Below are 27275 nucleotides of genomic sequence, written 5' to 3'. Positions count from 1 at the left end.
TAAGAAAAAACAAACTCACGCACAAACCTTTCAACTTACCTGCCAAATAAAATCTGGATCAAAGCACAAAGACGGAGATCTCTACAAGGAGTAAGGTAAAACCACAGATTCATATTCAGTTTGATTCTCCGGTTACAGTACATTCAAGTCGCTGGTTCTACCTCATAATCATAACTATGAAGGACTCTTGGCACAGAATCAAAAACACCATAAGCTAAATTACAGTAGCTATGGACGGAGGGGGGATAGCAGCGATTCGTGGTAAAAGACAGGGGGATGATTATGACATGAAATCGAAATAGCTCTATTCATTAGCGCTGCAGTTATGGAATTCCTCTAATGAAATTCAAGTATCAGACTTAAAACAAGATCTACGACCTATATTATAATATGTTTGTGAAGCGTTAGTAAATGTGGTAAATGCGGTGGAGATTATATAATGTTATGTAGAAATATCACAAAAATTTATTTGGACTGTAAGTGGTTGCTCACTGCACACTGCCATACAGTTTCTATGGGTGGAGGTGGCACCCACTGGTACTTTATACACCATGCTGGTTGTAGACAGTAAGCACAAGTAATATGGTCATAGATATTGCTCAATCTAGGCATATGAGATATACACAAACCCTGTACCTTTGATGACACAACGTGGACACCAATGGCGGCCAGAAAAGCCAACGGGTATAAATACTAGGGTAGCAGGCATAGCAGGTGTTATGGGTCCCAATACTTAAAAGGTAAAGTTACTGATGGCCACTAAAGAGGGCAAATATGCATTGTGGGGTGGGTTCCCTGCAGCACTGCATAATTAGGGCACAAGATGTATCATCTTACATTTTACACCCCTGCTTCAGGTATCTTACCAGTTAAGACCCTATTACACAGGGCAATTTCCAACAGGTCTCTGAAAGCTACAGTACTTTGCATATCCTTCTATCCAGAATACTCAATGCAGTCTATGTCCTATAAGTCTGCACACAACTTTTATAGTGCTCTCCTATAGAATAAATATAATCCAGTACACAGACCTCTCTGCAGCCAGCCAACACCCTGTTCTAATGAGAGAACCCCGAAACAGCTGTCTACAGATGGGTCCGTTCTCCTTCTGTGGAAGTTCTGGCTTTGCCTATTCCCAGTCATGTACTAAAAGCTTCTTAAGGGTACAGTCACACGTTCCGGATCCGCAGCGGATTTCTCGTTGCGTATTCGCAGCGAGAACTGCTGCAGATCCCTGCCCAGTAAACTCTATGGGCAGACAAACTCGCAACAGGATGCATATCCCGCTGCAAATTTGTCCACAGTCCGCCCCTTTAACCTCCCAGCCGCCAGAGCGTATACATCACTTGCTCCCCGCTCCGGGTTGCTTCAGGGGTTCTCGGCATGTCCCACTCGCCCCCGCAGCAGCGCAATGATAGGCTGAGCGGGATGTGAAGACACCAGGAGCCCGAAGCAAGCCGGAGCGGGGACCAGGTGATGTATAGGCCCCGGCGGCCGAGGGGGTTAACAAGGCGGGTTGCAGACAAACTCCCAGCGGGATGTGGATCCTGCTGCAAGTTTGTCTGCCCATAGAGTTTACTGGGCAGGGATCCGCAGCAGAGTCTCATTGCAAATATGCAGTGAGAAATCCACTGCGGATCCAGTACGTGAACGCACCCTAAAGGAGCATAAACACTGACTTAAAGTGAAAGCTACCTCGAATAGGTGGCATCAGAGAGCTGCTTTTCCCAGAATTCTCAGTGGACCATGAATGGCCTATAAGTCTCCACACAACATTTATGGCTATCTCCTTAAGGAGAAATATTACTCCTTAGGTTTCTAGGTAAACCCTGTTCATATTTCCTATTAGATGTCACAGAGAGGGCTCCTGCCGCAGAGGAACCATATGTATATACCAGTCCTGAGTTATGGCCATACATATTGGCAACTGAGAAACCAACCTTATTGTAGACATTTATTTACCACCAATGGCAATTTAGACGGTGTAATACTACCATCTAATTTCCATCAGCAAATGCTTGCCAAGTCATGATTTCTCGTCTATTTTTGGGTTGAATGTGGGGTTCTGACCATTACACAATGCTAAATATGGTTTAGTTAAACATTAGGGACCTCTTTTGTCTACCGATCATGTATATACATATATATATATATTTTTTTTTAATGGGATATATTCAACTTATAATGCAAAACTATACCCTATCATCTTACGATTTATTAGATTGTTGTCTTCTTAGATATTGTGTCATCTCACTAAAAGCATTAGAGGATAATTTACCTGGACAGTCATTTGCACAGATTGCATTTTCTTAATGGCTGCATTTCCACATAATTAAGCTGGCTTTTAAGAGGAAAAGTTCAATCCAAAAAAAACCTGATTTGCTTGAGGCGTCCTCCATTAAAGACATCAATTACAAGGGTACACAGGCCATGAAACATATGCAGCTGCCAAGTAATGACAGCAGCAGCCGACGCTTCTCTACACAGACTGCAATCTGTTTAAGTATACCTGCCCCTCTGATACTTTAACTATAGTCATAGGGAATTGGATTAAGAACGATCTCCTAATATAGCCCTAACACCAAAGTCACATTTTGCCCTTGAGAGCAATCCATATAAAAAGGCCATATGCATACAGGAACAGCGACTCTACGTTAGCACAATACTTGCTGATGTACAGGAAGAAACAACTAACAATGTAATTTCTAATTATATTAGAATAAGTAGTAAGTATATAGTATATCTATAGTAGTAATGCCATAGGTGGAGATTGACTTGGAGGAGGTCTTACATAAATATAACTTTGAACTGGAGCAAACCAATAATAAGTTAATATACTAGTTGGCAAGAGTTTCGAAAAGAAAACAATAGTGTAACCAATGGGGAAAAAATCATAAAGAATGAGGGGAAAGGGGCTTGTCTGGTGTCGGTAACTTACACATCCCTAAAATTGATGTAGCTCTTGATATTGGTAAATTTTAGTTACTAAATATTCATGGTTATTATTATACCATATTAGTTCCATTGAAATTTATTGATGTAACGTCAGTAAAGGCTGCTATATATTTACTGTTCTGCTGGTTGGCCAAAGTATAAAACAAAATCGGTTTCTAATGTGAAAATACCAAAAGTAATATGGTTAATAGGTTTGTTTTCTCTTGTTTTGCTTGAATTGTCAATGTATGTCTTGTTCTTGATTTGTCTGCATAACTACCCTTAGATCTATAGTGTGTTGCTGAATATGTTGGTGATATATATATATAAATATTTTATTATTATTTACATTGGTGACCCTTTACTTAGCTGTAACGTTGCCTTATATACTGGACCACATTGCATCCAAGCAAACAGTACAAGGCAGCAAGCCTAGTGCAGAACAATTTAGTGATCACATCCCTGGTGGTCTAAGGAGGTGAAGGCAAAATCAACAGTGGTCTAGGGCAGTAATGATTTATTGTCTGTATGCCTGGTGGTCTACAGCAGTAAAGGTGTTAGTGTCAGCACCTCTGGTGATCTAGGTGATCAGGAAAAGCATTAATTTTAATGTTCCTGGTGGTCCAGGGCAGCGATAAAGTTAATGTAAGAATCTCTAGTGAGCTAGTAGAGAAGAGTAAATTAAAAAAGTATATTAGGTGATCTACTACAATGATTGGGCTAATGCAAGAATCATTGGTGTCCTAAGACTAAGCATGGGCGTTAACAGAAGGATTCTTATTGATCAAGAGCAGTGCAATGGTAATGTAATACCTGGTAGCCTAGGGCAGTATTGAGGTTTAAGTCTCCCTTGTGGTCTAGGAATGGGAAGGAGTTAACATCAGAATCCATGGTGATCTAGGGTTGTTGCTGACGTGCCTCTGAACCATGGTGAGGTCCGCCTATGAATTCCCCTGGCTTAGGATCTCAGTCTCAACTGCTATAATTCCTATTACTACCCCACTGGTACTGTTCCTCTGGTCAACATACTAGATTTAGTTGCCTAAACTGACAACTGGGTGATGGCAATTGGGGTTGTGTCCCTACATGATCAGACACTGTCCAACCAGTGATGATAGTGCCAGATAGTGCAGGGTCACGCCATTCTGACAAGGATGGTAGCATCCAGTTATTTACTAATTTCTAGGAGGAATAAAAGAGGTACAATATCATTCTTATTTTACAAAGAATATAAGTATTTGATAAGACAGCCATGTTGGGTGAGAGGAAACGCAAGTCTTTGAGGCTGGCGTCACACAAAGAATTTTATAATTATTTTAGTGAAATCAGAAGTGGGTCCTAATTGTGAAAGAAATGTCCATATCTTGTCACTGTAGGCTTTTTTTCTGTATACGTTCCACTCCTTCTTTTGATTAAAAATACTCACCAAATACTGACCAAAAAAGTCTATGTGAACCCAAGCTGAAAAGGATAAGTGAACAAATCCACCAGTTTTATGAGCCATGTTAAATTGCGATTGTATGCTCTAATGAGCTAGAATCCTACAGACAACTAATCATATATATTTAAAGCGCCTGTGGAGAATGAGATGCATATTGCAAAAGCTGTCCTAGTATAGAAGTGATGCTTCACTAGCGAGGGAATAATTAAGGATGAGAACATACAGAGCTTGTTGTAGATAGAATTCTAGGTAATAGGAATGTTCTGTGTAATTCCAAGGTATAAAACAATGGTAAAAAATATAAACACAATACAATATACACCATATAATCTTACTATTTCTAGGCAGCTTTTTGAACATCTCATAATACATTTAGACTGAATGTCAATGGTGCCCACATACGGTGCCCTATTTTGTGAGGTTATATTCTCCATGAAGCAATGCTTCTTTAGTGGGGGGGAGGGGGGAGGGGGGGCTGTATTACAGCAGCTGATAGAGGATGCCACGTTTTCTTGAGAATATATTTGTACAAAATTAGACAGAAAAAAACTTAAAGGGGAACTATCAGCAGGTTAGACTAATCTAGCCCCCCAATGCGCATGGAGTTCAGAGGGGAAAGGTATGTCTCTTACCTACCTCCTTGGCACCATTAGGAGCACTGCCCCACCCCCATCACGCTGGCCCCTCCATTGATTATCATTAGAAGGAGCGAACCGGCTCAGTGCAATGGGGGCATGGCAGTGCTCCTAATGGTACTCTGGGAAGTGGATTCAACTACGCATTATGAGGCTATCAACAAGTAAGATTTGTCTAACCTGCTGATAGTTCCCCTTTAATATTCATGAAAGATAACAGAAAGTAGTTCTCTACAGATCTCATTCAGAGCACTACTATGGCTTTGTACAACCCATGAGCTCCAACTGCAGTCAGACATTAAATTGGGTTTTGGGAGATTTGTTTTATCACGCATGGCCTTGCATGAGTGCAGTGGCCCCTTCAATCTGCTCATTGGCAGGGATGCTGGGAATTGGGCCCATATTGATTGAATAATGGTGGTCTTTGTAGTCACAGGCCATCAACAGCATACATAGTTCACAACTTCTTTAGAGGGGTCGTCCAGGGAACAGAAAAATAAAATAAAATGTCTTTATTACAGAAAGAAATGCAACCATGTTACACCTCTGTAGTACTGGCCTGAGAAGTTAGGGGGGAGGGAGGTGGCCAACAGACAACCCTTTTATGATATTATTGGTGCTATTTCTGCTGCTAAGGGCAAGTATATAGCACTGTACAGAATTAATTTAGGACTTACATCAAGTCCTTGGCTGAATCAGGTCACCACTGTGGCCAGTGATTGGTCACAGGAGGCAGGAAGAAGCAGTGAGAATTGGGGACAACTTGCCATAATTAGCAAAGAGGGATTGGGCAATCTGTGTTTGATATTTGTATCACATGAATCCCAGCTATGTTATCTATGTGGCTATTTGGCCATTCTGTACCTCGAAGAATCACCACATGGCAGAACATGGAGGTCAGTATAGGTCCATACTGTAACCCATATTACAGCAGATTTCAAAAACTGAATAACATGGCTTTTTGTAAGGGGACCCCATTCTGTCAATCGGCAATGTCTAGTATTGTGGCTTATAACCATTTCCTTGGGTTGAGTTTTAATACCAGACAGCCCATGGAAAAGAGTGGTGCTGTCACCGGGAAAAAGCAGTTCTTCTTTGGCAATGTCACCCACTTTAAGTACATGTCACCCTTACACTAATATGCCTAGTTGTGTCCTGTAAGCCCAGCTTAAAAAGTGAAGTGAACAAATCTGCCAGTTTTATGACCCATACTAATTTGCGATTCTATGCTCTAACAAGCTAGAATCCTACAGACAAGTAATCATATATATTTCAAGTGTCTGTATATTGGAATAGCTGTCCTAGTATAGAAGGGATGCTTCACTAGTAAGGAAGCAATGAGGGATGAGGATGTATAGGTCTTGTTTTATAGAACGTTTTAAGCAAAAAAACAATAGCAAAATGGACCCCACCTCTGACTATGCAAAATTTACTATTTTCTGGTACCACATATGGTGCTCCTAATGATATATAGGTCTTATGATAGTTGTATATAGTTATTATAGTTGTTATTTTTAATAAAAGATGCACAGAGAAAGTGGTTATTTGATGTATTTGGCACTATACAAATAAATAATAATAATTATTATTATTATTATTTACAATATGCAGGGGGATCTGGCTGCCAAATGTCCAAGAGCAATGCAGGTTTCTAATAGTTTATGGTAGAATTAAATGAATATAACCAGTATATAACATTTCCTCTTATGTTGGCCGCATTCAGACCTGGCACACTTGTTGCACTGCAGCAAAACTTGCAATAATTTAAAATCCAATCCAGATTAATGGGGGTTCAACAAAACCCCTTTAACGCCTCTTAAATCTTAGAGAACAAGGCAGGTAGCATCCATATTTGTGCACAGAGAGCCCTAGAAGAATAAATCCTTTAAAGTATATGTAGAAAACAGGTGATGAAATGATGGTTTATGATATGTAGAAATGAAAGTGTTTATACATACAACATATATGATCTGTTGTTAGCATATGGTATATAGAGTACATGTCATTTACAGTAATGCAAGATATGTATAATGTGATCACTTGTGTTCAGATAACAGATAATTCCATATACTGGATGTTACATAAGAAGGTGTGATCCTTTAACATACAGCAGTGTGTGTAGATGTGATCGCTCCAAGTACAGCACAATATCTAGGACAACACTTACCTTCATCTCGATAACAGTCTGCAGAGCTTTGGTCTTGGCCGATTCGGACTGGAGTTGATTCCGTCTGTGCAGCTCCTGAGGAGGAACATGATAGAAATAAGCTTGGCGACTCATACTTTCATTTTATTAATGGATCATAAAATAAAAAAAAGGGGAAAAAAAACCTAGGCTGGAAGTTAATTTGTTAAAGCGTAAAGGAGTCTACAGGTACATGAGTCTGCAGCAGTCACTGTCTTGTGTTACAGCCAATGCATGAATTAATGCTAGAAGCGTCGTCAATTATTAATGTTCACCATTGCCAAGGTAGCAAGCTACGTCTTAATAATAACAGCACGGCACTGCAGTTGTGCTATTGATGTCATTATCTTATTTTCCAATTGGAAGTCTACAAAACAGAAACAAGCTATTTAAAGATCTGGTCAATTGTAAGTAGGAAGCAGGAGTATACAATGGCATTGCTATAGGGGTGGCAGTAGTCAACTTGTGACCAATACCTAAAGCCAGGGGGACCACTGGCCCACTGTACCATATCTGTCAACAGTCTGTTACTGTAGTAACTGGGGCAGGTGTAGTTACAATTACTACAGTGGCCAGAAGCTTAAAAGGACCTGACTCAGTACAAAACTAAATGTAGCCCTCTGGTCGAAGGGTATTGTAGCTTCGGGTTACCATGTGGTAAGAAAGCCCTGGATTTTTTTTGCCCAACGCCCTGCACTATTACTAAGAAGGGCTTCATTTCTAAGTGGGGGATCATTACTCAGTATAGGCACTTATGGCAATAAGTGGGGGCAATAAGGCAACATTATAATAAGTGGGGTGCACCACTGCTAAAGACAGCATCATTACTATAAGAGAAACAGATCGCTGATCTCAGGGAGACCAGCCAAAGATAACACTACTGGCTGCTAGTTAAAGCGCTCAATGCAGTGAAATCCTAGGTCCATTGCCCCCTGGGAAACATGAATATACAAAAAAAGAGCCTGTGGAGCCTCATTTAAGAGTCTTAAAAAACAGGACTAGCCAGATATCCCTCCGGGAAGGACCCAGCCAAGGGGTGGCTCCTGTAGGGAAACCATCAAAATCATCACCATATTAAGTGGCCCTATAAGTCAATGAAATGACAAAGGAAAACCAAGGCCAGGTAACCATCCACATACAGCTGTGTCGGGGTATTTCCCCTCATCAGTGTGGAGCAGGATTCTGGCTAGCATCATTAGTAGGTAGGGGACCTTATAGGGAATACAAGACTAAATCAACTTCAAATTTCAAGTATATTGCTATTACTGAACTGTAGGTGTAGAGCTGTAACCCTGATCTGATTTTTGAATGAAAAACTTATATAGAAGGGCCACCTCCTGACAAGTGCTGATTTCAAGCATTTGGCTTTTTGTTCTTCGCTTACTTTTGTAAGCCACAGGCTGCTTTAGGTTTTCTACCTACAAGAAGTTTGGAGAAGCTGAGGGCGAAGTATTGATTTTACTGCTTAGAACTGCCTGCACCAGGTCATATGAATCTGGAGAAGGACGCAGCTGCTCGGCATGAGCACCGGGAGAGGAATATGTCCCTTTTTTTAAGGGCTTTATTAATCAGGGGGCTAATAATTGTGTGGGGACACATAGGAGGCCTAACTACTATGTGGAGGAATAAAACTGTTGCCTGGGGGTTTTAAAAGGAAGGCACAAAGATGTGCCTAATTTTTAAGTGGGGGCACAAGGGGGACCTTTTTACTATGTGCAGCACCAAAAGGAGTATTAGAGGGGAACTATTAGCAGATTAGACAAATGTAACCCGCTGATCCCCCCCCCCTATTGCGCATGGGGCGCTTAGGAGGATGGTATGTCTCTTACCTTCCTCCTCTGCGCCATTCCTGTGCTGTTAACAGTGTAGTCCTCAGTCCAGAGTACCATTAGGAGCACTGCCCCACCCCCAGCCCGCTCGCTTCATTGATTATTATTAGAAGGAGTGGGCCAGCTAAACACTATGGGGGCAGGGCAGTGCTCCTAACGGTGATTCATATAAAAGTGCCTACACATAAGCACATACAGTAAGTCTGAATGCCAGTAGTTCTGAGTGTCTGACAAGACAACATTTTAATAACAGATATGGGTGATTTGACGTAGACTACACGGCAACTTTGGAGGTCCCATTCTTTACGGTAGCTGAACTGTAAGGTTACATCAGTTCACTCAGTAAGAGCAGACGTCAATGTAAATGTTGCATACGCCAATGGAATTCTCTGACATAATTCACTGTATATAGCATACAGACATACACATTGCCCATCAGTTACAGTGTATAAAAAATGTATATGCATATGTACACCACTGGCAAAGAGAATTAGCTGAAAAAGGATGTGACAGAAGTGATGTCACTGCTTCGAGGGAAACCCTTTTAAACACAAGACACCTGGAAAAGTGGATATTTGCAATGGATTAAGACTTGACTAATGCATATAATCAGTAAGGTAAATCAGTCTTCAACCCCTATGAGATGAATGCATCTATGGAAAAAAACACCTTGTAGGTTAAACAAAAAAAAAAAGCCATCAAATGTAGCAAAGATTATGGTCTTCTTAAGTGGAGTGGTCTCCAGAGGTGTGCCAAAGAACAACCCTGCTACCCAATACTTTCCTGTGTATCTTATTGGTTCCATCTGCTACTGACTGACTCAAACTCCTCCACCTTGTGTTTAAGCTGGTGAAGCAATGCATATTTTAGGGCTCTCCCGAGATTGGATTTCAGTGCTCTCAGCACATTGATGATGTGTGGAATTTCTGATTGTCCGAGCTCAGACACTGATCTCTTGTTTGAAGGACTGGAAGCCAAAGTAACATAAACAGCTTCTCCCAGACCACTTACCAGTTTCCAAATGTCACTCTAATCAGCGAGATCCGCAACTGTGATGGGGAAATCCCTAAGAAAACAACCATGTGGATGGAACATCAGCATCAGACCGGCTAGTCACTTTTCCAAAACTTTGGGACTTTGCTGCTTAAGAGTTCACACATTTCTACAGCACGGCTTCAAGACCTATGTCTTGCAGTAATGTATAAACCTTTGCAAAGTGAATACCTGGAAGGCCATTACAACAATTCCACTCCTAATCTAAAGCTCAGATTCATAAAGTAAAAAAACTTTTCAAATTCGATAAACTAAATCTGGTCATACTTGCATAATAACCTGTCATATTGTTCTTTAGTTTTAAAATGTAAAAAAAAATCAAATTGAAAAAAAAAAAAACGCTTCCCTGCTGACCACGTTTTGCTCAGTGTTATTCAGTAGCTGGGTGCTCATTGATAAACACAGGGAGCAGGACATCCTGCAGGAGGCATAGGTGGTCTCAGACGACTCCTGCTGGACAGAAAGAGCTCCCACTTCTGTGTCTGTTATAAGATGCAAACATGAACTGACAAATAATGGTGCAATAACACAAACTTTACTTATTCTAAAGCTAAAGTCCTTTCTAATTCCAGACTGAAGTGTCAAGAAGGTGTGGCCAAGCGCCAATGCTGCAGCACATCATCAACTCAATCCCGCCTCGATGACACTTTAGCTTGAAATAAAAACCTTATTTTTATGAGGCCATACAGAAAAATTCAGGTTACTGCGTCATTATATGTCAACCCATATCTGTAGCTCAGGGGGACCAGCGTGCAGAGGGGTTGCCAGATTTACTTTAATTAAAAATGCAAACTATGATTATTGGTTTTGGTAGCATTCTATGCATAACTAAAATGTTAAAAGAGAGGTAGCTACATATTGGGTCATGGAACAGCCAGTGTCAGAAAAGATCAACCCGGCTGGTACTGCAGTACCGCCAAATGATCTTTACTGCCGCTGAATTCGGATGTGGATGCATCTGTGCACGCCCACAGGGTTTTCTGCGGCCGATATTCACTGAATAGCAGCCGCAGAAAAATGACATGTCAGTTTCTTGCAGCGCCACTAGGGATCCCGGCCAGAGTGTATACTATTTGAATACACTCTGGCCAGGATTCCATAAAAGGCAGCACTACGCATGATACATAGTAATCACAGCGGTTGTTGCAAATATGCAACAATGGCTGTAATTACTACGTAGCTTACGTAGTGTGAACATAGCCATAAGCTGTATACATGTTTTCCTGGCAGCGCCAGGGCTGCGTCCAATTTTCCAGCCAAATGGTGAACCTGGCCCAACCGAAATTAATAAGTCAAATGCCAAGCGTTTGGGTTAGGCCAAACCCGAATGTTTGGCAGATTCGCTTGTCACTACTGTAAGGCCTAGAAATGCACTAATGAGTTTCTGTCTAGGGCTAAACTAATAGTGGACTAATATTTAAAGTATACCGATCATTTAAAAAAACTTTTCATAAGTCACAGAGACATTTCAAATGTTTTTATACACTATACTAAATCATCGATCTCCAATGAAATAATGTCATATGTAAAAAACAAATGAAATTCTAAGTGAAGAAGTCTTAGATTAATGTGCATATGTTCATGCTCAATAATAAATACTGCCCTCTTTCCTCTAACTGGGAACCCCAATGGTATTCCTCACTTGCTGCTGGTGGAAATGATGTCATCAATATTTCAGCATCTCTCAGTTGTAACAAAGGCGCATAACATTAGTCGTGGACTGCACATGCTGCATATTTAATGTAATTGATGTATTGTCCTAAAAAAACATTACATTACAGTACAAGCTAAGTACAGGACACCGTGATGACATGGAGAGTCACGCCACAAAAATGGAACCCAATGTCATGTGCATGATAAATCGATGTCATTTGCCGCTAAAATTAATTTTATAACTGACGTATAGCATCTCCTGAAGTTCTATCATATATATATATATATATCTCACAAATGCTGATTGAGGTCAGCTCACCTGCTTTGTCCACTCACGGTGCGTGGCAAAGCCCGGAGCCAGGGCAGTAAATGCAAAGGAATGTAAAGGAAAAGTCCACATATTGCAGATTGCACTGTGTGCACATAGCCACATATACTACATATGTAGTATATGTGGCTATGTACACACAGTGCAATCTGCAATATGTGGGATGCACATCAACCAGCCTTAAAGCTAGAATACATAAACATATTTCAGATTGTAGGAATGAGGTGGTTAATGTTTCATCCCTGACAAAACATTTTAGAGAAGTGCATCGGGGAAATGTGCAATTTCTCACAGTAATGAGCATAGACAAAATATATCCGTCTAAAAGAGGGGGCTCCCTAAGACGTAAACTATTAAATAGAGAGTCCTTTTGGATCTTTAGGTTAGGAAGCAGATTTCCTGGTGGTTTAAACTCTAGACACAATCTTATTTTGACGTACTCAATGTTGAGTATTGCCCATTAATTATGTATGTTTACATCACATTTTGTACTATAAATGATAACTTTGTTCCATATCCTTTCTTGTTTCTGTTGCGGTTTGTATTTTGTACCCAACTTGCGTTTTTTAAACCATGTGTTTGTGATTTTAATTAAGTGTGATGTGATGTCTGATACCGCCCACATAATGATGTGGGGAACAGTATACGGTATACTATTGCGAGGAGGAGAAACAGCTGACCCGCACCACCAAACAATAATCCAGTGTCTATGGATCTACGGACGTGAATATGCAGGATACACCGCGATGTAAAACGGCTGGGCGCCGGGGGTGCAAGACGATGAGGGAGTAGTACGCTGTGTATACCGTTTATATACGGTATACTATGTTGTGACCAAGGCGTGAGAGACGCCGAAACGCGTCAACAATCGCATGTTTGTTTCCTGTTATGTGAAGTTTTGCAAATAAAGAAGGAAGTTAATAATTTTATCCACTACACTGGTGCTGGACTTTTCCTTTATATATATATATATATATATATATATATATGCAGAAACCTTCAGTCTTTTGTCACATTTAACTTTGTTAGGATCCAGATTCAGCTAAGCAATGGTGAAGATTAGAGTTAAGCAAGGTCGAGCATGCTTCAGCAGCCACTGCTAATCAAATGCCCAACGCTTGGGACCAGAAGAAGCGTGCTTGAAGTTCGCTCAACTCTACTAAAGATCTATCTATATTAAAAGTAAAGAGACAAAAAACGTTGACACTGGCTGTATACCATCCAAATGGACATTGTTCTATGGATAGGATGTGCCTTCAATAATGTCAACAGGGCGTCACGAGCCACAGAGGATCATTGTCATATACTGTACCAAACAGAGAACTGTAAGGACAGTGTTTGAGGGGTAATACACTATAAAAACAGTAAAAAGTAATTATTCCCGGATGTCTTTTTCAAAATGCTGTTGGTGCCGTCTTTTGGGTAAAAGCCATCTTTTATTACTCAGTAGCTGTGTTAATGAGGGGAACGTAGAGAGTTTGTGCCCTCTGTGGTGTTATTCTCTGCCCCCCTGGATTCTCGTACTGCCCCCAGGCTTGATCTCTGGTCTCCAAGGTTTGTTTCTTAAATTGTGCATGTGCCATTGCAATCCTAGATAGTGCAGGTGTAGTGACATGGCCAGGATTTACGTTCCAGTGCGTCATTGCACCTACGCCATCTAGGATTTCTACAGTGCATGGGTAATTGAAGAAGCAAGCGTTGGAGACCAAAGATGGGGCCCAGGGATGGTATGAGAATCGTGTGTGTGTGTGTGGGGGGGGGGATAATACCACAGAGGCGGCGCTGGCCTAGGGCCCCCCCCCATTGAGACCACTGCTGAGGAATAAAAGATTTTTTTTTTTTAAAGTCATCCCTGAAAGACTTAACCTTATCATCTAACAAGCGGTACCAGTAGTTTTGGGGACGAGGAGAAGTGGGGACAGATCCACTTTAAATATCATACAATAAAATATCATTTTGTTTAATACTGACCTCTACTGAAAAGTATGGAAAATGAGTGGTAATTCCCATTTAGACTCTTTTAGTTTTTTTTCTGCCTTTTATGGCTCAAAAATATCCTTTTTTTGGAACATTTTTTGCATAATCACATTTGCTGTTGCAAAAAAAAAATTACAGCTGAGAAAATATTTTCAGGAAAATATGGACCAAAAACTGCCTGAATCTGCAGAATTGCATGGGCCCTGTAGGTAAATGGAGTCATTTACAATACAGCTTTGCTTTTGTATTTGGAATCGGCAATCGATCATTGCATATTACTGGATGTGTTGAATTTATTATGAGTTACACAACATGTGTGTTTATGAGGTCAAGACTAATGGCTGGGACATTACTGAGACATGCTAAAAATGATTTTCCCACAAGATGGGTGTACATTGGTGGTTAAGCATTATGACTAGCCCCATTAATATTAAGTGGTAGAAACATACAACGCTGGAGGGGGAATAATAGTCTCAATGCTCTTACACTTAGTAGCACGGAGCCACCACTGGGAATCGGCTCGGAAGTAACATTATAAAGAACAGATGCAAAACCACAGAATCCTCCTAACAATGTAGCTGTAAAATAAAAGTATCCACAGCATAGGGAGCAGGAAACAGCTTTATTCTCTTGTTCTAAAGGATTGGAACTAGAAATTCTTTATGTGTAAAAACGTAAAGGAAAAAAAATCTAAATTTCAGCGACATCCTGCAGGCATATACATCCAACATAACAATAATGGGTTTCTAAGGAGATAGTATAATGATATTTTTGACTGCACATCACCACAGAAACTATTTTTAAAGGATAAGGCTCTGTTCACATGGAGTAAAACTGGTTGAATTCAACCAGCCTCTGTGTCATACTGGCAGTCTATGGGAGGCCCGTGCGCCTCCTCTCTCCGCGCGGAAGAATGGACATGTCAATTCTTCGAGTGGAGAGGTACAGAGAGAGGAGGCGCCCGAGCCTCCCATAGACTGCCAGAATGACACTGAGGCTGGTGGCATTCTGCGGCGGAGAATTCCACCAGTTTTACTTAGTGTAAACGGAGGCTTATCCAGAATAGGAAAAAGAACCTGCTTGTTGTCCATTAGTCATATCTGGTATTGCAGCTATTTTTTTCATTGTAAACTTGCAGTTGTCCTGCTTTCTCCAGCGGGTTTGCTGCTAGGATGCATTTACTGGGCTGGCAAATAAGTCTGCTGTGGCTTCGACATAACAAGCAGATGTGGTATGTGTGAATATTTGTGTGGATCTAAATGACCCTTAACCCCTCCAGGACCAGGCTAATTTTCGTTTTCGTTTTTTCCTTCTTGTGCTTAAAAGGCCATAGCAGTTGCATTTTTGCACCTAGAGACCCACATGGGCCCCTATTTTTTGCGTTACTAATTGTACTTTGCAATGACAGGCTGAATTTTTGCATAAAATATGCTGTGAAACCAGAAAAAAATTATATGTGCGGTGAAATTGAAAAAAAAAACTTTTTTTTTGGGGGGGGGGGGGGGGGGGGGGGCTTCTTTTTTACGCTGTGTGTGTCCTATGGAAAATCTGACTTGTTACATATGTTCCTCAAGTCATTACGATTACAACGATATGTAGGATGTATAACTTTTATTGTATCTAATGGTCTGTAAAAAATGTAAACCATTGTTAACAAATATATGTACCTTAAAATCGCTCCATTCCCAGGCTTATAGCGCTTTTATCCTTTGGTCTATGGGGCTAAGTGAGGTGTCATTTTTTGCACCATAATGTGTTCTTTCCATTGGTACCTTTTTATTACAATTTTTCTGGATTTGATGCGACCAAAAATGCGCAATTCTGCACTTCGGGAGTTTTTTGCGCTTACGCCGTTTACCGTACAAGATCTGGTATGTGATAAATTAATATTTTGGGCGATTACGCACGCGGTGATACCAAACAAGTTTATTTATTTATTTTTATTTATAACATGGGAAAAGGGGGGTGATTCTGACTTTTATTAGGGGAGGGGGCTTTTTATTAATAACAACACTTTTTCTTTTTTACTTATACTAGAAGACCCTAGGAGGGGTGTCATTATACTGGACCGTAATGATGAGCCATACATTAGGGAGTCATGGGCCACAGTTTGAGGACCTTTTTCCTATAGCAATTAGAGAAATGTAAGGGCAGTGTTTGAAGGGTGATTCACAGTAAAAGCTAACTGGGGAGACTCTGTGCTGAATTCCGCTCGAAAATGTTAGCGAATAAGTGGATAGTAAATTGTCCAAACAGTCAATGGAAGGATTCTCCTGCCCTGGGTTGGAAAGGAAGGCAAAAAATGTGGGCCAAGGTTGTAACAATTTCTTGCACAGCATCCAAGATGTAAGGTGGGGGTGTAAAATTTCCTGCCTTCCAGCTGTTGCAAAACTACAATTCCCATCATGCCTGGACAGCCAAAGCTTTAGCTTTGGCTGTCAAGGCATGAAAGGAATTATAGGTTTGCAACACCTGGAGGTCGGCAAGTTTGACACCTGTGATGTAGTACATGGCTATATTCATGTGTGTCAGAAGACCTGCACGCGGTACATGAGGCAATATGGTTTGATCAAATTATATACCAACATTCTGGCGTTGGTTCGTAAATATGGCCGAGAGGCATTAGTGTTAACCATGGATGTGAGGTGCAGCCTCAACTCTTTCTCTAGGTCTGTAGCTATATCTATAGTCAACCAGATTGTTTTAATTACAGCCTAAAAAGTTAAAAATAAATAAATGTGTAAAATAAAGTTATTCGATCACATTCAGATGAAAGATACAGATGACTCCCAAATATCGCCTCACAACCATTATTATTAAATTGTAAATATGTTCAGCGTCCAAACTTATGGTGAAGTCTGTGTCTCCATGCACAAATCCTTTCATCAAAGGACAGAGACACATCAAGCACATCAAGTTCCCATATATAGCATTGCAATGTACACAGCATTTGGATTTTTTTTTTCATGTTTTGTTTTTGAGGTTTCGGCATCTGCATTCCTACCAAAAAAAAAAAAAGAACGCTAGATTGAGAAGATTTTCCAAATGTCTTCCCCATATGTAAAAAATCTGGCCACAATTAATCATGTTAGACTCAGATACATTGATATATGGATGAAGAAAACCACATTAACGCCGATGGGCTGGAGTCCCTGAGTCCATCTGTATTCAAGTGTACTGAGAGGAGTAAGACTACAAACAGACAGCGCAGCCAAACACTGTGTTCTAATCCGAAACCAGTATCTCTTCCTTTATGAAATAAAGAGACTTTGGACTGAATTATAACCCCCGAAAACAAAATATTTTGTTTCTGTTTCTGCTGAAACGAAGAGAACACTGTCTCCCAGAAATAAGCCTATAGCTGTATAATATACACATAATAAACATAAAGAAAAATGCCATTGTAAAGTAAAAGTGACTAACATATGAAAATATAGGGGCATATTTTTCAATGCTGTTTGAGTTACTGTATTAGTTTCTAATTTTATCCCTCCATACAACTTAAAGATGACCTGTCAGCCCCCGTGCTGGGGCAGAGCCCGGCCGACCCCCGGAGGAGACTTCATGCACAGGTTAAGTATAAGGGTCTCGACCGGATCTGTTCACACAATGTTGAAATTGACTGGATGGCCGCCATATAACAGTAAATAACGGCCATTATTTCAATATAACAGCCGTTGTTTTAAAATAACAGCAAATATTTGCCATTAAATGGCGGCCATCCACTCAATTTCAACATTGTGTGAACAGAGCCTTTCTGTGTTTTTAATCCACTCCTGGTTTTGGTTGCAATATGAGGACCACAACACTGACTGAACTATACGTAGTGTGAACCCAGCCTAAAAGAAATTGTGAAAAATATCTTTTACATGTCATCAGAGAGATATAGCCAGGAAGAGGACGTGAAAGCAACAACATGCACTCCTCATTCACCTACTCTGATACACAGTAATACATGAAATATCTCCAAACTGATGCAATTTATTGTTGTTGTTATTGTTGTTTTAATGTTTTTACCTTCCTTAAATATTTATCAAGGGTTTAAAAAATACCGGACACCCTTCACATCCTGCTGCACTTATTTGACTATTTTTTTTTAAATGTAAAATTTTAGCAATTATTATAATTTATTTATTTTAAGCACACTTGATTCTAGAGCACAGTACATGCGATAAGCGGTTAAAATATAAATCATAACATCAAATCAAGTAGAAATGACATGGATAAATTAAATAACAGACTGGCAAATGAGGGAGGCCCCTGCCTGCAGGGATTCATAACACAAGGTGAGGGAAGCAGCTGGTCACAGTGCGGTGTGGTGGCAGCCAATCTCTGGTAGGTTGTAGACTTGTCTGAAGAGAAGGGTTTTCAAGTTGCTTTTAAAGATCTTGTGTCGGGGTGATGAGTTCCAAAGTATGAGGGAAGTTGAGAAGAAATTTTGGAGATGGTTGTGTGAGGAGTAGACAAGGGGAGAGCAAAGGCAGGGGATTTGTGGGGATTGGAGTTTGCTTTCTCAGGAGAATAAAGATGTATGGATGGACCAGACCAGACCAAACTGAATTTGTTGGGCAACAGGTAGCCAGTAAAGGAACCGGCAGAGGGGAAGGACAGAGGTAACGTTTTTAAAGTGTTTGTTATGTCTACGTTTGGTTCAGAACTCAGTATGGTCCTCTGCCTATAAAGTAAGGCCAAGACTGTTCTTTTCAATATGTTCAGTGTGCATGTTTCCTACCAGTCTGAACTGTGTCTTGGTGTGTGGTGATTGACAGGTTTCACCACACCCGTCTGGTTTCTTCTGCTAGTCCTAGCCGGAATGCAGATTGTTTAGACTGAGTAATAATAGACAGCTGTCTTCTCCACGTATTTCCCTTCCCTGCCAATCTGTGTTCTGTGTGGTCTGGGTGAGGGTTGGTCCAATCACGCCCTGGACCAGGACTCTGACATCTCTTAAGAAGTCCACTTGTGCTCTTGGACATTGTGATAGCTGGTGTTTTGTACTGAATTAGATTTCTTGGTATTCTGAACCCTTTGCCTGTCCTTGTCTCATTCTGAGTTTCACTTCACCGTGTAAAGGAATTGTCACCCAGATCTTACCTAAGGTTGGGCTGGCAAGTAGGCAGGGACAGTCTTGAGGGTCCTAGCGCTTGGGCTCACACTGTCTATCCCTGTATTGTATCCAGGTCCCAGGTTCCTTTACAGCATTATTGTTAATTTGAAAAAACTTTGACATGTCACGCAAACATATTAAAAATTTCTAAGACCCCTACCAACCCCTAGACATTGTCAGGCTCAGTGCTATCATCTTCTCACTATCACCCAGGCCTTTATGTTTGGGCTTCATGGGTGCATTAGGCAATTACAGCAAAGATGTCGTTTCTGTCCACAGTAAGGGCATAACACATGGCTCAACCAATGGGGGTTTTGTTGCTATGAAAGGGTCACATAGGCTCATGCAGTTCCTAGCGAAAGGGCTGGCAAAGGCTGAAGCCAGGTGAGAGTACAGATGGATATGTTCTTTATATTCTATTTTCACAATCTGACAATTTTTGCTAATATGGCCAGACAGAAACATCTCATTATACCAAGCTGTCTCAAGCACAACAGGGCAATGGCTGTATATAAGGTTCAACTAGGTTACTCAAAAACTTTCCTAAACCCAGCCAAGAAGGTGTCAGCAATGATATAATGGGGTACCATCCTCCTACAGAGGTGGCACCCAGCCGAGAATCTCACCAGGGAACAATTTTTCTGGTGGAACATACTCTTGGTCCAATCACGCCCTGGACCAGGACTCTGACATCTCTTAAGAAGTCCACTTGTGCTCTTGGACATTGTGATAGCTGGTGTTTTGTACTGAATTAGATTTCTTGGTATTCTGAACCCTTTGCCTGTCCTTGTCTCATTCTGAGTTTCACTTCACCGTGTAAAGGAATTGTCACCCAGATCTTACCTAAGGTTGGGCTGGCAAGTAGGCAGGGACAGTCTTGAGGGTCCTAGCGCTTGGGCTCACACTGTCTATCCCTGTATTGTATCCAGGTCCCAGGTTCCTTTACAGCATTATTGTTAATTTGAAAAAACTTTGACATGTCACGCAAACATATTAAAAATTTCTAAGACCCCTACCAACCCCTAGACATTGTCAGGCTCAGTGCTATCATCTTCTCACTATCACCCAGGCCTTTATGTTTGGGCTTCATGGGTGCATTAGGCAATTACAGCAAAGATGTCGTTTCTGTCCACAGTAAGGGCATAACACATGGCTCAACCAATGGGGGTTTTGTTGCTATGAAAGGGTCACATAGGCTCATGCAGTTCCTAGCGAAAGGGCTGGCAAAGGCTGAAGCCAGGTGAGAGTACAGATGGATATGTTCTTTATATTCTATTTTCGCAATCTGACAATTTTTGCTAATATGGCCAGACAGAAACATCTCATTATACCAAGCTGTCTCAAGCACAACAGGGCAATGGCTGTATATAAGGTTCAACTAGGTTACTCAAAAACTTTCCTAAACCCAGCCAAGAAGGTGTCAGCAATGATATAATGGGGTACCATCCTCCTACAGAGGTGGCACCCAGCCGAGAATCTCACCAGGGAACAATTTTTCTGGTGGAACATACTCTTACACCATAAATGTAAAGGAGGAGTCTGGCGGATTATAAAATCCGGAAGCCAGCAGGGAGGAAATTGATTACTAACTCATCTCTCCCTGCCGGCATTTTCCACCTGTCCTGGCTGATGGACTGGCCGCTCAGCCAATGAGTGACTAGAGTGGCGTCCAACCCAAGTCACTGACTGGCTGAGTAGCCAGTCCATCAGCTGGGTCGTGACGTGTCAGCTCCGGAGATCCCAGAGCCCTGCTATTTTCCCCGCCAGCTCATAGGGATAATTTCCTGGGCAAATAGAAAGCACTGGTAAACTCAGCGGGAAGGATTGCCAACCATTGATAAGATTTTTCCTTGGCAACTTTGCACAAACTTGCTGACAGCTGCCACATGTCAACACTTAGTGTTATTGACACATGGTATACATAGGTAATAAAATAGGATAAAGATGCTACAGAAACGCATTTACACATTGGCCTTAACCGCTGGAATGAACAAATATGGAAAGAACACATCAAAGCATCAATGTCAATAGTGCACAAGCTGGTAATAGAGGCCATGGTGTTAGACTAAACCCTAGTAAAAAAAAAAAATTGGTGGGGTGAGTGCACAAGTTTTATGTATTGGTATGATAAACTTGTAATCCTATAAATAGATTAGGCATGAATAGCTATTCCATCACCCAGTAAATATTTATTAATGACTTTCTTTGAAAGCTAAGGCAATGTAATAACAATATAACACATGGTCAAGCAGAGTCTGCCAAAAGGCAGGGTCAGTCTTTGCAGCAGCTCCCAGCTATGGAAGTTAGTAGAGAGTCCTAAATAGGGTAAGGTCCATATGGCCTAATCTGCTTTCTTGTAGGTCCATATCTAATTTGGTTGGATTACGTTTTTGTAACTGAGGTTGAATCTGTTTCACTTTATACTTCTTGGACATAGAATATAATGTGCTGCGGGGATAATAAATAGAACTTCATAACAAGAGATAAGGAATACAGCATCCAGACTCCCCAATGAATAATGTGTTGGTATCCTTCTTTACTAGGAAACACTTATCTGTTCTGGCTGCACTTACAGTATCTTCACATATAAGGAGGTAATTCAAGCAGTAACTCTCACTGTTGTGGACATTCATCCCATGTAATACTACATGGGAAAAATCTGACTGCAGTGGCAATATTATGCTTGCTGGGGGTGCCAGTGTCAGCAGTTGTGGTCATCTCTCATATCAACCAGTTTGTGGCTATGCTCCCTTGAGGTGGCCGTCTAATAATGATGATGAACGCTAATAATGACCATGATCTTCATTTGCAGCTGTCATTAACAGATAACTGCCTTTCCCTGATGACTTCCTGCTCCTTTAGTAGGAACATAGCATGTACTGTATATGGTGAGAAGACCCATTTAAAGGGGTATTTTTGGTACTCCAAATTTTTATATTTTGTTGTCATAAAAAAAAGCAAAACTCATCTTCCCCGCTCCCCCACAATTCCCATTCCAGCGTCTTCCAGACCCCCACTTGTCACTGGTTGTTGCTACTTCTGAGACAAGTGTTTTGATCAGGACCTTTCTGTTCAACAAATCAATGTAGTGTCCCCCCTCTGCTAGTGATTGACTTAGCAGGCAGGTCTTGTTCCAAATTCTTGTCTCAGAGAGAGCAATAAAAGGGGAAGAGTAGGAGATCAGATGATGCTGACATGAGAGCTGCAGAGGATGCATAGGTGAGTATCATTTATTTTCTATTTTTTCAATGTCCCCAGCAACATATAAAAAAGTAAGATACTGGAATACCCCTTTAAAGCAACTTTGTACGCGCAATCTGCCCCCTTTCCCTCTAACCGCTTGTACCTTTGGATTGCTTCTTTTAACCCTCTAACCCTAATCCAAAATCTGTCCTGGGGTCCATTCGGCAGGTGATGCAGTTATTGTCCTAAAAAACAACTTTCAAACTTGCAACACTGTGTAAAATTGGTGTGGCCTAGAGTGTGTGCCCTAGGCTTGTACATCCTCTCCGTCCCTCCTCCCCACCCTCTTCATCATTAGGAATGCCCAAGGCAGTATTTCTCCTATTCATCAGTTGTCTGAACACTGCACAGGTGCCTTAACGATCCAGCACATGGGCAGTGTTCAGACAAGTGATGATTAGGAGAAATCCTACCCAGCCTGCTTGCAATAATTTCTCATCTGAACTGTGCCATGTCAAGTGTCAGTTGCAACTGGCATGTCTCGATTACAACAAGATAATAGTGGTCATGTACCTTGATGAGAGTATTAAAGGTAATTTCCCATTTCTAAAAAAAACTTGTAAATTAATTTTTTTCAAATGGTGCATTGCCCTGTTCCCCTGGGAGGTCACGTGATGCCGGTCTTTGGTCTCCCTCTTCTTTTGCTAACATCACATACATTGCATCCAGCATGCATTGCGGCACAGTGTACACATATGCTCCCAACATATATAGAAATTGGCCACCCCTTGTCCTTTTTATAGCATGCCAAGTATGAGACGATCGAAGTACAGCTCATTTCTACATATGACATTGCTGACATACCTGTACACTATTGGATGCAGTATATGCCAATATAAGTGGAATAAATTAGAGACCATTTTGAAATTTGTGATTTACAAAGCTAATTTAAGGCTTTTTAATTAAAAAAGTGTTTTAGAAATCAGAAAACTATCTCCTCCTTAAGAGGATATATTGCCTCTGTTTTAGTAACTTCCAGCATTCCCTGAAATACCAATTCTAGATCATCTTATTCTTATAGCTCTGTGTTGTGCCATTCCTCTGCTACTCCTACTAGACACGTATGACTAAATAACCAACTGGGAGTTACCAGTAAGCGGCATATCTAGTATTGTTAGCTTTGATTGGATAGTCTCAGATGGATTAGGGACACACCCCCAACTAGTAACACCCAATTGGCAATTTAGTCATACATTTTCAGCAAGCATGACAAACTGACGATAATCAGCACAGGATACAGCTATAAGGCCTTATTCACACTTTCTGTAATTTTTCAAGACCGTATATTATCTGCAATCGTCATCTGCAAAATTGGGAAGGTGATGGTTAAATTAAGGTATAATGAATATTTTGAGGATGTTATTTCAGATCCGCAATTATGGACAAATTTAGACACCTAGGGGGACATTTATGAAATGTCCGCCCAAGGCGTATGCAAGGGAGAAGGTGCAGATTCGCCCCTTTTCCCTGGTGTATGCCTGCCCTCCCCCCCCCCCCCCCCATGTGAATAAGAGAGGGAGTCCCAGAATTGTTATTTTATAGGGAATAGATGTTGTTGTTTTTTTTTACTAAAACAGGCAGACCAGGAGAGGCCACAGGGATTTTGCTGTTTTTGGGACTAGCAAGAAGATGAATACTGGTTCCATAAGTCTGTACTGAGTTTCCTCACGCAGCTGAGACAAATACCTTGGAAGCATGACACATCCCGCAGTGTCAAAATATTTGACAGAAGCCAGTGTCATTGGAGTTTATTCTGTAAATATTATATCAAATTATAATTTGTAGCACAATACATCCCTGGGGCGGTAATGAGACTATTAAACTAAAGACAATAAGACGAACAGTAAACAACTACAAGGCAATAATAAAACCCGTTACTGACAATAGGGTTGCATAACACATAACAATTGTACAAATTATTGTTCAAGATGATTATTAAGTGCACAACTAATAAACATCATCTGGCCTGGCATAAAAGGTTGTGAAAAGGAGCATAAATTCGAAAAAAAAAACAACATTCTGTAATAAACAGTGAACCACAGATTAGAGGCACGGTTCATTTCGGGTGGAATCAGCCTTTATAATGTCAGTGTTTTTTACGATGGGCCACCATGAGATCTTCTGCTACATCCAGCACTAATGAGCCAGCATCAAATTTAGGCCCCTCGCTTTGCAGATCTAAAGTTGGCAGTGCCGCTTCCTCCCCACAGAACTAACAGCAGGTGAGCATCTGCCAAACGACCTCCGAAACCGAGATATTTCACTGCTGACCACACAAGCCACCGGATTCCTCTCAGAGCTCACACCCCAATTCCCTTAGGACAAACATTGCCCCACAAAGATTCCTTCATTAAACGGAGATAGAAATTGCAGGTTGTAAATGTCCGAGCTGTTAGTGGGACGCAGAAAAAATAATCAGGAAGATCTATTTTCCAATAGTTTACATAAACGTTGTTTTCACCTCTCCTGCTCTATTTATGAGTTAGTTTTGCACGTAACCCTTTTATGTCCAAAAGGTTAGGAAACCGATTACAAACACGAAGAACGGAATAAGGGAAAGATAAATAAATAAACGTCACACGTTCACCAAAAGACTTCAGAATTGTTATGATACGGGGGTCAATGAGTGAAAAAGCTAAGCTATTAGAGAGAAACAGCGCCACTCTTGTCCATGTGCTGTTTTTTGGTATTGCAGCTCAGCCTCTCAGGTAAACATAACACCAGATGAAACCCATGGAAAATATCCTTGTACAGTCTTTCTCTCCATTAAGGATGACTTTTTATTTCTTTATAAATTGCGGCTATTTTGTGGTTGTACTTCCTGGTTGAGCCGTTGCTTCAGTACTACAAGTTCCAGGATGCATTGCTCTCCCTCAGCTGTTCAGCACAGTTTACCACCCTGTTTAATCCCCTCCCAAATCTAGGCTGTGTTCACACATTGCAATTTATTGTATTACTAAAAAATTTTATTGGTCACTGCGTTTTTTCTTTTCTTCTCATCTCCACGCACGTATTATGCTCAAGCATCTTTTGTCTTTAAAGTTGAGCCCCACAATAAGGACTATATCCAATATTATCTTACACTGGATATACTGTTTATGCCTCGTTTTTTGTGCAGGTGGGGTTGACAGTGCCGGCTCTGATCCCCTGTTACATTTAGTATTATTTAGTTTAGTTATAATGCATCAATTCATTGCAGTACTGCGTCATTTTTGTGAAGATGCTGCAGTATTGTGACAGTACCGCAATGAAACTTTAACATTTGTGGACATAGCCCTAATTTTACTGAAGACTAGGGATGGTCCGGACCTGCCAAGGTTCGGGTTCATACGAACCTGAACTCTCGGCAATGATTCCCGCTGTCTGCCCGCTCCGTGCAGCGGTTGGATACAGCAGGAGGACCGCCTGGAAAACTGGGATACAGCCATAGCCATAGGCTGTATCCCAGTTTTCCAGGCGGTCCTCCGGCTGTATCCACCCTCTCCACGGAGGTGGAAGACAGCGGGAATCATTGCCGAGAGTTCAGGTTCGTACGAACCCGAACCTCGGCAGGTTCGGACCATCCCTACTGAAGACCATTGCACATTCAGTGAAGTTGCAACACCTGCTGCTTTCTCTCCTAGTCTGCTCAGATGTAGGCTGGTCAGAGATGGTGCGTCACTCAGGGGGTGGAAGACAAGATCCAGATAAACCTCCTGTGACACCAGAGGAGGATGCATTGTCATAGGGAGGGGGAAGCTGGGGTAAATTGTAGTCCTTCTATTTTACATTTCCTGTCAGTGTTATTTCACGGAAAAACTGCGAAAGCGAGGAATATTGGTAATAACATATTAAAAAGTTATATATCTTGGGATGATAGTTGTTTAATTTAGATAAAATTTTCTGGTCCGGGAGTACCCCTTTAATAAAAAATGATGACAAAAACATTAAGACATGCTACTTTCTAGAGATGAGCACATCTACAGTAGGAATGAGGCGAATCTGGCTGCGACTTTGAAGTCTGCTCAGCTCCCCCCCCCCCCCCCCCCCCCGCCACCCCCACCCCCGGGTGCTGGGAAAAGATGGATCCAGTGTTGGGAAAGTAGTCCTAGGACTGGATCCATCTTATCCCAGCACCTGGGGAGGAGCGGCACGGAGTGGAGCAGACTTTAAAGCCCTGCAGCCGATGAGCTGAATACTGATAGGAACAAAGAGCTTTCATTCCTACTGTAGATTTGCTTATCTCTACTGCTTTTCATAGCCAGACGTTGTTATTATTATTATTATTATTATTATTTATTTATCCACAAGCAGGTGGGTTGATTCCTCCTATTAATAAATGCAATAAATATTATAACATTCACCCAGTCCTGTAAGCATCACAAAGGTTGCATCGTATTTGCTTAGAGATGAAACATCTCTATCCACCTGAATAAAGCCCGAAAAGCTCCCTCAGTAATGGATATGTTGGCTGTCAGGATAAAAAAGCAAGACTTCTTGTTAGGGAGAACAGTGACATTTCTGAAGGCTCAGTCAAGATATTGCACTCTAAATGAAATCCAAGAAAAGAGCCAAGTACATTAAGGCTGCCTTAAAAAAAAAAAAGGAGTCTTCAACATCAGGAGAAGTTTATTTAATGGAACATTAAGTGAAACATGCAGAGTAACTAATCTTTGTCAGGATTTAAGGTATTAGTCAAACGCTTCCAATCTGTAGCCTTAGGGCTTGTCAGATCTTTTTCCTATTAAGAGTTGCTGACCTTAAATTGAGTACAAATAAAACCATTGTTTGGTCAGGAATGTAAAACGTGATGCATAATAGTTGTTTTATTAAATGTTGTGACTGAAGAAGCAGCGCCCTTTGACACCTGGAGAAAGAGAGAAGGCTGCAGGCACAAGGTGCAATCCTTCA

The 27275-nt window shown here is 41.1% G+C and overlaps 1 protein-coding gene across 1 annotated transcript in view; it reads right to left on the bottom strand.

Moving 5' to 3' along the window:
• ERC2 (ELKS/RAB6-interacting/CAST family member 2) overlaps nt 1–27275 on the bottom strand; it is a 667987-nt gene that overhangs the window by 553304 nt on the left and 87408 nt on the right. Inside the window, exon 3 of the mRNA XM_069967012.1 lies at nt 7178–7252. Within this exon, the coding sequence (XP_069823113.1) occupies nt 7178–7252 (75 nt within the window). The remainder of the gene's footprint in view (nt 1–7177; nt 7253–27275) is intronic.

Source organism: Dendropsophus ebraccatus, chromosome 4, assembly GCF_027789765.1.
Source record: "Dendropsophus ebraccatus isolate aDenEbr1 chromosome 4, aDenEbr1.pat, whole genome shotgun sequence".
In the NCBI taxonomy this organism is placed as follows: Eukaryota; Metazoa; Chordata; class Amphibia; order Anura; family Hylidae; genus Dendropsophus; species Dendropsophus ebraccatus.
This window is presented reverse-complemented; position numbering and strand designations above follow the sequence as displayed.